This window comes from Copadichromis virginalis, linkage group LG9 (genome assembly GCF_057382275.1).
Source record: "Copadichromis virginalis isolate Kocher_CV1m ecotype Utaka linkage group LG9, C_Virginalis_male_GT1.1, whole genome shotgun sequence".
Taxonomy (NCBI): domain Eukaryota; kingdom Metazoa; phylum Chordata; class Actinopteri; order Cichliformes; family Cichlidae; genus Copadichromis; species Copadichromis virginalis.
This window is the reverse complement of record NC_140626.1, coordinates 22,840,784-22,856,135: the sequence shown is the minus strand read 5'-3', so window position 1 is coordinate 22,856,135 and position 15,352 is coordinate 22,840,784. Positions and strand designations below refer to the sequence as shown.

The 15,352-nt window shown below is 40.6% G+C and overlaps 1 protein-coding gene across 1 annotated transcript in view; it reads right to left on the bottom strand.

The window, feature by feature from the left end:
- lmbr1 (limb development membrane protein 1) overlaps window positions 1-15,352 on the bottom strand; it is a 41,672-nt gene that overhangs the window by 6,903 nt on the left and 19,417 nt on the right. Inside the window, exons 6-15 of the mRNA XM_085468248.1 lie at window positions 12,893-13,019; window positions 12,572-12,640; window positions 11,856-11,920; window positions 11,496-11,568; window positions 7,278-7,367; window positions 6,066-6,142; window positions 5,529-5,606; window positions 1,635-1,708; window positions 1,287-1,377; window positions 595-661 (exon numbers count right to left, since the gene is read on the bottom strand). Coding sequence (XP_085324374.1) covers window positions 595-661; window positions 1,287-1,377; window positions 1,635-1,708; window positions 5,529-5,606; window positions 6,066-6,142; window positions 7,278-7,367; window positions 11,496-11,568; window positions 11,856-11,920; window positions 12,572-12,640; window positions 12,893-13,019 — 811 coding nt within the window. The remainder of the gene's footprint in view (window positions 1-594; window positions 662-1,286; window positions 1,378-1,634; window positions 1,709-5,528; window positions 5,607-6,065; window positions 6,143-7,277; window positions 7,368-11,495; window positions 11,569-11,855; window positions 11,921-12,571; window positions 12,641-12,892; window positions 13,020-15,352) is intronic.

Genomic DNA, 15,352 nt, shown 5'->3' with positions numbered 1-15,352 from the left:
AAATTCCAGCTTTGAATCACATAAACTGTAGTGTTGGTTGGTGGATTCTCACTTCTTTCAGACAGAGCAAGGCTAGCCGTTTTGTCCCTTTAACCCTCGATTATACTTTCCACATCCAGGAGTCCGCTTTGGTTCGCTCAGGTCAGAGTGGCAAATTTCATCAGACAGTGAGCGCAAGGGTCCATGCAGATATCCATGTGTCACCACAAACATTGGTCAAGGGAAAATTTATATTACAATGCATCAACTACACATGCACCCTAGGTAGTGGACTTCAAGTACAACAGGAAGAACTACCCAGCTGTCAGTGTCCACAATGGACAATAATCAGGGACTTACATTTTCAAGCTATCAAACTAACAAGCTACAGCTTCATATTTAGTGGGTGGACTTGATCACCCACTATTAATGTTTTCATCTAACTCTAAAAAATGTCCTTTCTTTTTGAAAGTTGTCAAACTGCTGCTATTTAATCATTTAATGTGTCTACAAAAAATTGTCTCTGAATGCAAAAAGAAAAAGCAAGCTGCACTCACTCTCCTTACCGCAGGCAAAAGAAAATACAAAAACACTCACATGAAAAAGCATACTCACCTAGTGTTCTGGACATCACTGGCAAGGCTGAGCTCAGCACCAGGATGGAGACACAGCAACCAATGATCTGCAAATAAGACCAAATAATCAAACCTCCGAGTTTAGCCCTCAACAAATTACATGCAATTTATAGCGAGTGTGAAGCAGAAAAAGCACCCATTGCACCAGCAGTTTTAGCCGTGATGTGCCCACACACATACACGCCACTTGATGATAAATTGGTTCCACATATTATAGAATTAGTACCTCTGAAGATGCTCATTATGAGGTTCCTTCTATTGTCCTTTCAAGTCCTTTCACTGAAGCATCATGCTAGTTAACAAGCCTCACCACTCCCAAACTCATTACCAAGTGAATAGTTGCCACCCAGCCCCCTTCTCCCCCTAAGAAAAAAAAAAAAAACTCACTCTCCCTCTGATGTACAAGAAAAGAGCTTGCACTTTGCTGGTGTTTACGCAACTTACAAACAAATATTGAACAGATCAACTAAGGCCATTGAGGGGCCCGGAGGAAAACATTAGTGAGCAGCAGGGACAGAGAAGACAGGAAGGCGAGAGCAATGAAGACAGAAAAAAAAGACAGGGGAAATAGATGAAACACAGGAGGGGGCAAACACATCAGCACCTTAGGAGCAATTTCAGCACCCTTGCCCCCACTTCACCCCACTCCCTGCCTTTCTATCCCATCTTTACCGTTGTCATGGTTGTGTCATCCTTCCTGGGAGTGAGTCCCTCAAAGACACGCAGACTGTAGAAGCCAACGACAGAAGACACCATCAAGTAGCTGTTCAGCAAATCAATCAAGGAGCAAAAACACCTTGCTGCAAGTAGAAAGCAGCTTTTCTTTGAGTCAACTTTTTATGTGTCAAGGCTCAACCTTTTCAGGTATCATAAAGGGTGATGAAACAACGCAACATGTTTTCCGGAAGGTGTTCAGCTCAACTATGTCCTGGGTAAACAAAGCTGCCTTGGCAATGTTGCTCTTGGCCATGGAGCATGTTACTCAGGCCACAGACAAAGGGGAGGTCACTGAAAGGATACAATATGAGGACAATCTCCAGCACTGCCTGAGCCACACCAAATGTGGACAAAGAGGTGTTCCCAATGGCTCGATCCTAGAAGAGAGAGACAAATAGGAAAACAGGGATATTAAACATCCTACACTACCCTTCAGACTAAAACAGATCACAAAAATGACAACACTTGGTGTTGTGTACGACTGCAGACATGAGCAATTACAGAAGACCTGCAAAAGTAAGTACGTGGTGCACGAAGAATTTCCCTACTTGAGAAAGACAGAATCAAATTGGCTAAGTAATGAATGGAACAAGATGAAAGAGGCTCTTTGCAAATCACTGTCGACCATACAATATGTGAACAGGTGTTCAAACAAAAACGGCACATTGCTTACGGTAAGAAGAGTGTACAGGCTGAAAGCATGCCAAAAACATAAAAACAACTAAACAAATCCTTTAGCAAATACACTACGCAAACCCCCTCACCCATCCTCACCCCTCCAACCCCTAAGGCCTTTTGAAAGTGGAGCAGGAAAAAGACATACATCCACATACACAGCACATACCAAGCATCTGAGTTGTCAAATGCCAAATATTTGCTTTTTTCAGACTTGGCACCCAAGACGATCCTCCAGAGGATTTGTACATTTAATGGGGGTATATACACAGTACTTCACACAAAGTTACCTAAAACTCCCCTAAAAGTGTTTGCTGCAAATTCAGATTCTTGCTGATACAATAAACCTATCTTAACAGAGCTGTGCAGCACTAATCCAGTCATTTTATTTATTTATTTTTACTCTAAATCATAGAGTACTGCATGTACAGTTAGAGTACAGAAGTGCAAGGCAAATGTGCTGTTACTCGTCATGCAATATGCACCTACAGCATATTAAACTGCACAGCATATATTTGGTGTGCTGCCGTGGTTTCTGTTTGAGATTTGCATTTGTATTCTTTTTCCCTTTCCCACTTTAAGTGTCTTTATCTTGATTTGTTTTGTAAAACGGGCTGCAGGGGAAAAAAGGAAAGCCTGACAGGTTGTTTCATGCCTTTTTATGCAACTGTCATCCCTGGGAGCTTACTGCAGAGCCATGGTGCAGTGCCCTCTCTCTCTTACACAGAGAATTAGCAGCATTAGCAGACAGAATCTGATGTCATTTATTAATGGAGGGAGGGCATGCATTAAGATGGCGTGTGCACTCGCAATAAGCATGCACATGCGTACACAGGACACCTAGCTTGTGCTGTGCACCTCCTTTCCATTCGTCTTTACATTCCGGTAGCAGAAAGAGTGACGGATCGTGTGTTACTGTGTGTGAAAGAGCGGGATAGGGGTCCATAGAGGGAAGGGTCTATGTTCCAGTCAACTCACACTGCACATTAAGACTGCATATTGAGGCTGATGAGGCCGTCAATGCCATACATACATCTATACTTCACATTCTTACTTTGTACTAAGTTGTTGTTTTTTTTTTAAATTGTATTTAATTTGATTTTATTAACACAGCTACACATGCACCCTATGATTAACATATTTCAAGGCAGTCCCGTAAAATATTCTCATATTTTTCATCTTTCGTATAGTCAAAGCCATGTCCTACTCATGTATCCAGTTGCCAACAACCTAATTCCAACCTATAAAAAATCTAAACAAGTGGGAGAAGAAACTGTTCAGATCTCTGAAGTTGCTTGTGCCCATGTAACAACCTTGAAACAGCAACTGCGTTTCAAAGTTTACTTTTACAGTCATACTCATTTAATTTTATTTTATTTACATGGTGCCAAATTTAATAACAGTTGCCTTATAGCACTTTAAATTGTAAGGTAAAGACACTACAGTAATTCAAAGAAATCCTGCCTCCACCCACCCACCCCACTAAGTAGGCACTTTGCAAAAGTGGGAAGGAAAATCTCCCTTTTAACAGGAAGAAGCAGGCTCAGGGAGGGGTGACCATCTGCCGCAACCAGTTGGAGTCTGAGGGGGTTTAAGTGACAGACATTTGCAATCCATACATTTCACCGAACTATGAGAGGCTGCTGTCATTTAATCTTACAGAATTTCTGAAATGTAAATATTAAATATACATATAATAAGCAACAAGCAAAGACTTGATATTCACATACATTTCCAGATTTTTAGATAATCTTAAAGCCAGTTATAAAGTGAAAAGGGTGTCTGGAGATGGGAGGTCAAGTTGTTAAATACATGCAAGGATAAATGCGTTTGTATGTCCTCTCTGTGCCTATGTGGACTCTCTCCAGGTACTCTGGCTTCCTCCCACAGTCCAAACACATGCATGTTGGGCTAACTGATAATTCTAAACTGGCTGCAGGTATTCATGTAAGCGTGAACTGTTGTCTCTCTCTACGCAGTTGCACCGCGACAGACTGGTGACTAGTTTTGGGTGTATTCTGCCTTTTGCCCCACAACAGCTGGGACTAGCATGACCCGGATCTGGACAGGCAGAAGATGGGTGGATGGATGCAAGCCTTTGTGCATTTGGACAAGGGCAACTTTAGTTGGGTGAAAATTACTGTCCAGCCACAGTAATTGCCTGTTTTGCAAAATAGAGTGTCAAGTGCAGTGGCCACCAAAAAGAAGGGCCTGTAGTAACAGTTTTATTGGTGTCTCTAAGTGCTTGTTCATAAAGCTGTAAATCCCTCTGTCCTATGACAGAGGCAGTGCCAACTTCTCATCTATAGCCACCTGCGTTTCCTCTCTGCTCGTCATCCTTTTCTTTCCCTACTCCTTGTTATCCTTCTCTATACCCATCCACTGCCCTGTAAAGCTGAGCGGTACACTGCTCAGTATTCTAAAGACTACAGCAGGATGCTTAGCTGGAAGGGAAGACAAACACTGACAGGGCACTTCTATTGTGCTCTACTCCCATAACAATCAGGGCCTCATTTGACTTTCCCACAGTCTGAGTCTCTCTTGCTCTGGCAGTACCTTGCCGAGATGTCAAACCTCTCTCTCCCCTCTTATATCACATTCTCTCCCCTGTCGTTATCTTTTTCCAGACAGAGGGCAGAGGGAATTTCTGTGCCAGAGGGGCACAGTCTGAGAGTTAGAGGATAAGGTTAAAGAAGCATGATAGATGATCTCATATCAGTATTGATTGTTTTAGGAAGATGAGATGGCCCCTCCTGCTCGTAGATTTGTGAGATCAGAGGTGTGGCATCCATCCAGCTCAACATAAAGCATAAACCATTTAGTGAGGCCATACTGTCAGGGAGGACAGCTTCAAGCTACATGACAAGTGTAATTTGGGGGATTTTCTGCAATGTGTCATGCCAAAGAAAACATCTCTGCTCAATAAAATAATTGGAATGTCGAGGGCAGCTCTGTCAGATGCCCGCGAGATGCAAAATGAAATGAGGGAGAAATAGGATACATTATGTTGCCCCTTTTCAGACAAGAATGCAACCACAACTGCACACACATGCAAGCACACACATGCACGCATCTCTGTCACTGCAGATGAGATGAGATACAAGGAGCTTAAAACACATTGCATGTTAGGCAGAGATGAGAATCTCAGAGCCATTCCACACTTGGTGGAATGGCTGTTTCACAGTAAGAGCCCTTCACTTGCCCCCGTCTGCATTTGCACAAGGGAGGAAAAGCAGCTTATTCACCCACTGAGGGCAGGAGACACATAGCAACCTCATTGAATTTGCACACTGCTGTGAAATGACTTTGAATGAGCTTCCAAAACAAAACCAGAGCCACAACGTTGAAGCCTGATTAACATCTGGTCCAGTCTTTTCTTCCAACGTGCACCTGAGCATATCTGGAATTTGATTTATGTCTCCGCCAGGGACAGGGCAGGCCCGATAGGCAAGCCCTACTGCAGTTTACATTCTAGGTGTGTGATGGTGTGAATGCAAAAGCCTAGTTAGACAGAAGGCTTACTGTGGATCCCTTGGGCATGGCAGTCTCATCTACTAGAAGATAGAGGATGTTCAGTGCCACCAGAAGAACAGAGATTGTCTGCAGACATAGAGGAAGACAAAAATTTGTTCACACATGGTATAATTATAAAAAGATTGATCAAACCCTCCAAGTATCCGGCATCATGATATAATTGAATGCATAATAACAATCTTGTAACTGTAAACTGTGCCAAAATTGAGCTTCTCAAAACTTAAACAATTTGGGGGTTGTGCGATGCACGTGCCCTGCCTTGCACATGGCCTTTCTACCTTATCTAACAGTATCAGACGACAAACAGTATTCACACACTGTAATTTATTTAAAATCACTGTTGTTGTAGGTTGGTATTCAGCATTGTCTTAAAACATCCATTAAACAAAAGTAGTTTCCCCACCCAGACTCTGTGGGAAAAGATGGATTTTGAGGTACCGTGTTACTCCCAGTGGATACCAGCCAGGCTGTAAACGTCATGAGCAAACAGTGTGGGCCTAATGATAGGTCCATCTTAACACTCACCGTTCCTGTGAGCAGGATCAGCATCACTATGGGATACAACAAGTTCTTCTCCCATCCCGATGCCTTCTTTCTTCTCTCTGTGAGGACATGAAAGTGCAACAAAGAGTGAGTTTATTTATTTTAAGAAATGTATGTACGATGAACTAAACTCCTCCATTACACTTTCCACTACTTGTTAATTAATCAGCTCATCAAAGAACCTACTGCAACCACAAGCCCTCTGGCTTTATTTACAGGGTTTGTACCGCTTTGTTTAGTAAAACATATCGCGAGTGTGTGGGCTGAGCACAATCTCAGCTCTCATCGCAACCGCCCCACCTGCAGGTAATATACATTTCATAACCTTCAAAAATTACACTCTTCCTCTGTAATTAGCCACACTCATCATTGCCTTAATTAATGGAAAAAAATAATAACTCCTGGATGAAAAGAAATGCTACAAAATTAATTTTATGATTTATATTTAGGAGAAAATACGTATGCATGTGCTGGGCGACTTATGCCTCTCATTCTTCTAAGCCAGATGAAACATTTCAGCTTTATATGTACCTCGTATTTCAACGCCTCATTCATCATGTTTATAGACTTTGCTGACAGCCCATGGACCACAGGCACTATGTCTTACAGACATCAACTGTCCTCTTACAATGTGTATTTGACTGCCCTTTAGTATTTGCTATTTTGACTTCTTTCTCCATTTCCAACCTTGTTACTCCTCCTTATTCTCAAAGTGCATCCACCCAGCCTGCCCAAGAAGTTTGCCAAGTGCACTTTATATGCACCATCCTTCTAAATTAATGACATCACTAAAAGGCTTGGTACAATATAAAGTTTGCATCTTGTCCAATATCCTAAGTGCCTTTGTGCTCTCCTACCCCTCCTACCCTGCTCCCCAAAAGGCTCAGGCTTCATTTATAATATCCTAAAATGGATGGGAAATTATCAGGCAGTTCTGGTCCAAGTCTAAATTAAGAAATTAAGGCAGATGAAGAGAAAGCGGCTGCCTGTCAGCAATATGCAAAAAGCTAAGCTAACGTCTGTGGCATATATCTCCGAGATGCAAAACAGAAAATGAAGAGAAATGATGCATATCATTTAAGGAATAAAACCAAGGGAACAGAAATAATAATAATTAAAAAAAAACAACAACTCAAATGAAAGGCAGCGAGAGAGACAGCGAGAGAGTATAAAAACTACCACACACATACTTACCCAATTTATTCCTCTGATTTCTAATATTGTCCAGTTCTTTGTTGAGCTGGTGAGCAAAGCTCCCTCTGGTATAAGCGTGTGTGGAAGACCCTGTGAAAATAAAAATATTCAAAATGTCTGAAACGTGCTGTATGAGCACATGTTGTGTAGGGATAATATAGAGCTATGTTTCTTCTCTTAAAATTTTTTATTTCACAGAAGACAAAGAAAAAAAACGATGCCCCTTTTGAAAGGTTTGGCTTTTTTGCTTTGTTAAAACAACCTAAATGACTATCAACAGCAAAAATAACTCACTGTTTTTGTTGCAGCTATAATGTTGTTTAAACAGAAACAAAGCTCCTCTTTTGGACACCATAACTTGGAAAAAAAACAAACTTCTCTTTTTTTTTTTTAAACTTCCCTTAAATACTTAAATAGACGGAGAGGATGTTAACCTCTCCCTGTATTCATCCTACCTCAGCATATGGTATTTGACTTGTCTTTATTAAGCAATCCCATCAAAACAAGTAATCCTGCACAGAAAATAACAACGTGATCTCAAACAAGTAAAAATAATCTCTTGTGTCAGGAGCTGTCTAGCACATGCCACAACTGGTTGAGTGGGCTGGATAAGACAGCAAGGGATTCTCCAGGAAAACCACAAGGCCAGCTCATTTAAGTCTAATTTATCTATTTTACTCTGTTTTCCTTCCAGCTTGACGCACTATCACAGAGGCCCCTCGAAGCCAAAGTGGAAGAGTATCCATTTGCATCCCTCGGGTGATTGGCAGATCAAGACCAATTAGTTCAGTGTTACACCGTTACTAACGTGCAATAAAAATACCATCTTTCATCTTTGTTACAGGAGTGAAGGACCAATCACTTTGATCAGACCTTCTTCTTCCCTCTGTTATTATGTCACGCCCTGTCTGGATGGGTTTAAGTAGGTAAAAGAGGGTGAGATAGACGCAGAGGTGGAGAGTTAGCAGTCTATGCCCGTCTAAGGATCTGAGCAAGGGAAAGTTTGAACCCTCCAAGCAAATACGCTCAGAACACAACAGGAAATGTCATAGATAGTTCATAAATAGTTTTCTTTTTTCCAGAGACAAACTGAACACTTTGCCTCGGGGGAGCCAAATCTGTTCAGCTGCAAGTGAACTTATCCTTTACCTACGTGCACTGCGTATTTGAACAAGGCCTGACGCATCACTGGCACATATAAATCCTTGCTGAAATTAAAAAAAAAAAAAAAAAAAAAAAAAAGAAGTTTGTGTGGGGTTTTTTTTTTCTTTTTTAAAACCATCCATCCAAAACAATACTTTACACTGAAAACAAAGGACAATAAAATCGATTGTTCAAAGCAGAGAAAGGGAAATGCTTAGATTTTCAACTGCAGTATCTTCAATGACATCACAGCAAACCGAAGTTAAATATATCCTTCTACTCCTTCTGCTGGCAGCGTCAAGTATAAGACTGAGTTACAGCAAGGCAGAGATGCTGAGTGGGGCTTCTGGCAGTCAGGAAGGCCTGGAGTAATTCAACATATCCTCTCCAACCTTCTCCACAGTCAAAAAATTACGTCATTCACAAATATGCTAAACACCATGCTGAGACAACAGAGGCACTGGCAAGGTCATTGTGCCGCATAGCATCTGGACGAGTGCTCTGTTTTCAGCACATCAGGGTGGTGAGAGGGCAGTCTGTACAAGTGTGTGCATCGCTTTGCCTGTATTGCAGTATATTTATGTGTGCCTGGTGCCGTTTTAATATATTCTGTTCTTCACTATGAAACTACTGAAACAGTATATAAACTGGTCCTTGTAAACTTTGACAAGCACAAATACAAGTTTTTTTAGCCTCTCACACATCTACCATGTGTATGGAGACCTGCAACATCTGGCAGTACAAAGGACAGTTTAGGATTATGAAGCAACAGAAGTGAAAGGCTTGTTATGGAACTAAAAACTGAATCAAGTTACTTTCTGTAACTGAGGCAATGCAATCAATAGTGTCAACAGGACGTTTTATATTTGCTGTGTCTCTCTGACATCATAAAAAACCCCAAACATTTATTTCTGATACAATGCACCATTATTCTTGAACCTTAGTTCACATTGGCTGCACATAGCAGCCATCACTAGGTGCTCCTTTTGAAGCAATGTTGATGGATCTACAGCTTTGACTTCTATATCTGGAATCTGAGAAAACTATTGTGAAAACACAGTGTACAGGAATTAAGATATAAAGACCACTGTAATTTCTGCTTTAGCACAACAGTAGCAACAGTGATGATAGAGACGAACAAGGACTTTGTTAGGAATTCAACTTTTTGAATGTCAACTTCTTGAAACCCATCTATTAGTTTTTGGGGCTTTTTTTCTTTTGGTTATAAATGGAATAGTTAAAAAGCCCATCAAAGAAAACACAGATTACTGGTAATCAGACTTTATCATTGGGGTTTGCATACAGAGATAAACGAGTGGAGTATTAAAGTCAGTATCTCTATCTTTGCTCTGACCTTTTTTTCTTTAAAGTTTGAACATAGAGAAAGTTGAAGAGCAGCGAGAGGAATCGCAGGCTAACTCCATCCTGACTTCTGTGTCACCAGACTACTTGTGCAGTTGGGATAAATTCATCACCCTGTATATACATTTAAAAGCAAAATAGTAGGGGTGCCACAATGCGTTATTACTTGTAACAATTGCCAAGCACCATCCATCTTTTATCTGGACATTCTCCTTTTAGGTTCATTACGCTTGTTACAAGAAAAGCAGACACACATTGCTAATGAGCCGGTTTAAACCACAATGTCGTGATCAGCAACACATAAACTACCAACATGTCATTACAAATGGGCAATTTCATGCCACAGGAGGACAACAAAGGACCAGACATGTAAATAAACATGAATGCATCAACTGATTAGGCTCAACAGTCCACATCTACAAACACAAACTTTCTAAGATGATAATTTATTAGAGAGGCCTGATGCAAAGCGGACACCGGTGAAGCAAGAAGACAACATTGCTCGTCTTTGGAGTGTGTCCCGTGAACTGTTCCTGACCTGCTCTCTACTTAATGCCCTGAGCAGATCAAAGGAACCACGCTTAGACGTTCAGTTGCACCTAACTATGACCATGAACAATGAGTATTTGCATGTGCACATACTTGCATGCATATTGTATCTGCATAAAAACATTATGTCTGATAAGCAACGCTTTAAGCTTCACTGAACATTCCCCTTGCTTCTCTCTCCAATTCCCACCTCTCTAACAGACAAAAATGAACTGCAGCTTGTCCTTGGTACACATACTGGGATGTTGACCACTGTTGTTTGGTTTTTTTTTTTTTTTGCCCCACCGTGACGTGTAAAGATCAAACAGTCCTGGAGATGATAAGGAACAGATTACAATTATTCTATCAGGTAGTTCAAAGCAGGGCACTGAGGAATGAGCCCTAAGAAACTGTACGCATTGGTGGCACTCTATGGAGGTGGCCGGCAAAGCGTTCAAAAACATGTGTTATCTAGGAGTGATCTCGCTTACCTCCCGGGTTTAAAAGGACACTCCTTTCTGTTCATTTACTCACATCTGTACACTTGGTTGCGTGCTTGAGTTAATATTAAAGTAGGTTTTGGAAACTGGCCGAAATACTTCCTGCTTTTTTTTAAGATTATTTAACGTCAAACAAGGAATTTGGGAACACAGAGAACTGGACGTGAAAAGGAAATGCAGGCTAAAAAAATATAACATCTTCAACATTCTTCAACACTTCAAACTTTCCCTAAAAAAGCAGCACAAGGCTCCCGGTGTCCTCTCAGAAGAGTTATGGCTCTTTAATGTCTACAGCACCAAACCCTTTCGTGAAAAATTTCATTTCCACCCTATTAAACAGGCTGCCATTCGAGGCCTGACATTAAATGTGGCAATCATTTCACCAATAATGGCAGCGGCAGTGGATTTTCTTAAGTGGATTCTTAAGAAAAACTTCCTAAACAAAATATGGTCCTTGCCATAGTGGCTGCTTTGACCTTAAGCAGAAAGTTATGAGAGTGTGACGGTGTCAGGGAAAAGCCAGTGACAAGTGTGTGTGAATTTTGTGAATGTCTGTGTGTGTCTGTGTGCCTAGCTGAATTTTCAATGCTAATTGATTCCAGCGTGGCCTACTCCATCACACCCAATAGGGCAGTCAACCCCTCCCCTCCCCTATAATGTGCCAACACGTCTCCCACAGACATACCATTTAATCTCCTCTGAAGGGTTTCCTCCTGCAAATGGATGCAGTAAATCTGCTCATCCAGGTCCTCAAGGATCTAAAGGGGAGAGAGCAGAGTAGGAAGAGATGAAATGGGTTATAATTAGGCCCGAAGTGGGACTGGAGCAGTGGCAGATGGGAAGATGAGTTGGTGATGTATTTGTAGTCCTCTGTTGTGATTTTAAATGGCTAAATGAGACATCTTTCAGACAAGAAGAGCAGACTCAAGTCTGTCTGTAGAGACATTTTTTTAAAGAAATCTGAACAACAACTGTTTAATAAACTCTTTTCCATCGACTCAACTTTTAGAAATGCAGTAAATACTTCATCCAAGTGATTACTTACTGTCGGCTTCACTAGCAACTGGCCCATGACGGTAAACATCCTGGACAACCCCACAGGAGTGCACACTACACAGGAGACAGGACAATACGGTCAATTTGTTTAAATATAATAAAGGCATGTTTCCACATATAGGGTCTGGAACTTTTAGTTCAAACTTTTCAGAGGAAGTATAAGAAGTATCCTTTAGACAGTTGATTGTCCACAGTGGACACCAGGCGGCGACTCCTATGGTTACAAAAACACTTTCAGTTGTGCACAAGTGTAAAAGAACAAAGCCCTCAGCTTTCCCTTCAGTAACACTTCACTAATGCTCCTCTCTGAGGAGTTCATGTCAATAGATTTGGTTCATACTGAGTGAAGCACATTCTAAGTTCTAAATTATCCAGGGTATGCTCAACTTGGCCATCAGAAGAGGGCCACCCCCATGCCTATCACATTCAAAACACCAAGCGGGCGATAGTGAAAATCCTCAACTCGAGGCTTTGAGTTATAAACCTGTGAACCAAGTTAACAGGAGTTTATACCCAAAAATAACACAAAACCTGCCTAGCCTATAAGGGTGCTGAAACCATGGTGGAAAGACAGAGCTTTGAGGTTTTCTTGTTTGTTCAGAAAGGTTTCTCGGACTCAAAGTTTTAGGTACTTTGAGGGAAAACACTGCTCATAGAGATACATTTTCTATTTGCATCATTTTGTAAAATTATAAACACACTTACTTAGTAAAAGGAGTCCTCCCATCAGAGAAATACAGGAATAGAGGTATGGCAGGTAGAACTCCCAAAGATCTACAAAATATGTAGACTTTTAGTAAAAATGAAACTTAGGAACAGCTCAACACTTTGGAACAAGCCAAGATGTGTGTTCATTGGAGTTTTAGAGCTGCTAGAAATCTGATTTCCTTCCTAAACAAACTCTCAGCCTAGATTCATAGTTAATGCACAGTCAGATTGTTAAATCCTAAAACTATTCCTTTATTTAAAAAACAAAAACAATGGGTTTAAAATGACCAATCATGTAGAATATTACAAAAATCATACCATAGAGTGACTCCATACTGGCTGCATCATTATCAATGAGGGCTGATGCCACCCACACAATTCCAAGAATGAGCAATGCCAGGAGAAAGAGCATCACAAAGGTCTCCAAAATGCGTGCTTTAATGCCCTGACAGGAAAAAAAGCAGGAATAAGAGAGAAAATTATTTCAATTAAAATAATGCATATAAAATCATAATGATGATACACAAAAGTTATATTATCAACCATGTCAAATTTTTACGTTTACATATACTGGCCATTACAAAACAACAAAATTCACACAGGACCCAAATTCCCAGAGTTTTAGAAATATTAAATTTAGATTTAGTCAGTCTTAACTAAAACATTATTTAGTTTTAGTCATGGTTTAGGCCTCAAAATTCTTATATTTTAGTGAACTAAATATCTTAAGATTATTTTAGACTAAATCTAAAGTATAAAGTGCAAAAGTTTGTTTTATTATTGGTGAGAGTTGCTCTGTGGTTTACAAAGTGTCTTATTTTCCTCAACATCAAATGTGAAATGTGTCCATATGTCTACTATTCTCTTCCTCCCATGCACGGGACCATGCATGTTGGCGACTGATCAAATTGTGCACATTTAACCTGACTGCACGATTACTTCTGATTACTTCCAAACTCGTCCCGCCTTTCTACACACATTGATTAAATCTGATTGGACCTTGTCTCTCCATTTTCATCTCGTTTTCAATTCGTCAACTTAAGTGTGAATACATTTCATCATAGTTTGTCCTAGAGCATTACTTTTTTTTATGTAGTTGTTTTCGTTAAAAGAAAAAAAAAAAAGTTGTTGACAGAAACTATACAAAAATTTATAAGTCAACAAAACAAACACTGGTGCTTACAAAATATTTTCGTGGGATGTGCGTTTTTGAGCACACAAAAGGGCACAAACATGTCTCAAAGCTGACAGAGTGCTTCCACTTAGTGAAAAGGTGAAAGACAGAAGATGTGTCAGAAAAACATCAGAAGGTAATTTGCCAGAACGAGTTGGTAAAAAAAAAAAATGTTGGAGAGAGATGACAAATCTGTCAAATATCGTCTTGGTTCCGTTATGGCTATGACTGCTAACTGAACTGGCACGTTGGCATTTGATGACTTTATTCTTCTCTGGAGAAACAGGATTGATGCAGGGGTATGAAGAAACCTTCTGTGTGCTCTGATTCAGCCAAAAGCACCAATCAATCAATGGACAACATTTCAGTATCAGCAGCATAACACAGCTAAACATGCAACCAAAACATCAGCATGAGCTACACCTGCTGAGGACCACACTAAAACCGGGGAGCTCAGAAAACTACAAGATAATATTCAACATGATGCTTTGTTTGACCTTATATGTACCATGTAGTACTGTCTCCCACATATTTCTATTTTGCTATAACCCACCTCTAAATGAAGCACTAATATGGTTCTCGTTAATTCAAGCAGAACATCTGTAAAACAAATCTGTATAAGTGTTCAAATACTTTGTATAGTCAGGAATGAACTTTAAAGGAGCTAGAAGTGCTGTTTCCTACATTTCATATTGAACTGAACATGATTACTTTTACAGGAAACCTCACTTCCACCCCTTCTCCTTCACTTAAACTAAACAGCATCATTTCCATTCACTCCACACAAACATAACATAAACGCTCTCATCCACTCCTCTGTAAAACAGCTCGTTTATATACACATATTGTGGTCTATAAAAATGGATCCAACCAGGGATGGTGGTAGTAGAGGTAAAATTAAAAAGAGGAGGGAGGAGGGGAGGGGTTCCTGGGGTGTTGCAAGGAGCATGAAGCCTGGCTGGGTCAGCTACTGTCTGCGATCAAGAGCAGACCTCCCATCTGGAGCCGATTAGGAGCTCCCTTAGCACCACAGTCATGTCTCAGGCCGTGCAGAAGAGAGGGTTTGGGGTAATTTGGGTTTTCCGGGTCACAAACTGCTGAGTGGTTAATAAAGTCCTCCTGTACCTGTTCACACACAGTTTCCATAACCTCCCACCCCCGAGAGCTGAACTGTCTAGCACTGTAAGACAGATTGGTACTCTCAAACGTCAGCTTAGGCTACCGTGCATGGGATAACAAGGGCTCTCTGCTTTTGAGCATTGTTTAAATTAGGTACATACGAGTAATTTGTTACCAGCTAACATAATGGCTGTGTGGGTGCTGTTCAGTATTTGCCAACAGGTACACTCGCTGTGTGGCTGCTGTTCAGTATTTGTCAACAGCTACATGGAAGTCCATGAATAATAACGAAGCCTATTTAAAGAGTGGAAATGGCTTTAATTCTTGAGATTAATTTTGGTTTTTTTAAATGGGGGGCAGTTATTAGTTCCTCACAGTTCCACACACCTGACCTTCAGCATCTGCATTTTAAAGTGGAAACACTTTAACATTCCCTTACTACCCACTCTACAGCTCAATGTGCAAATATGCATTAGTCAGATAGT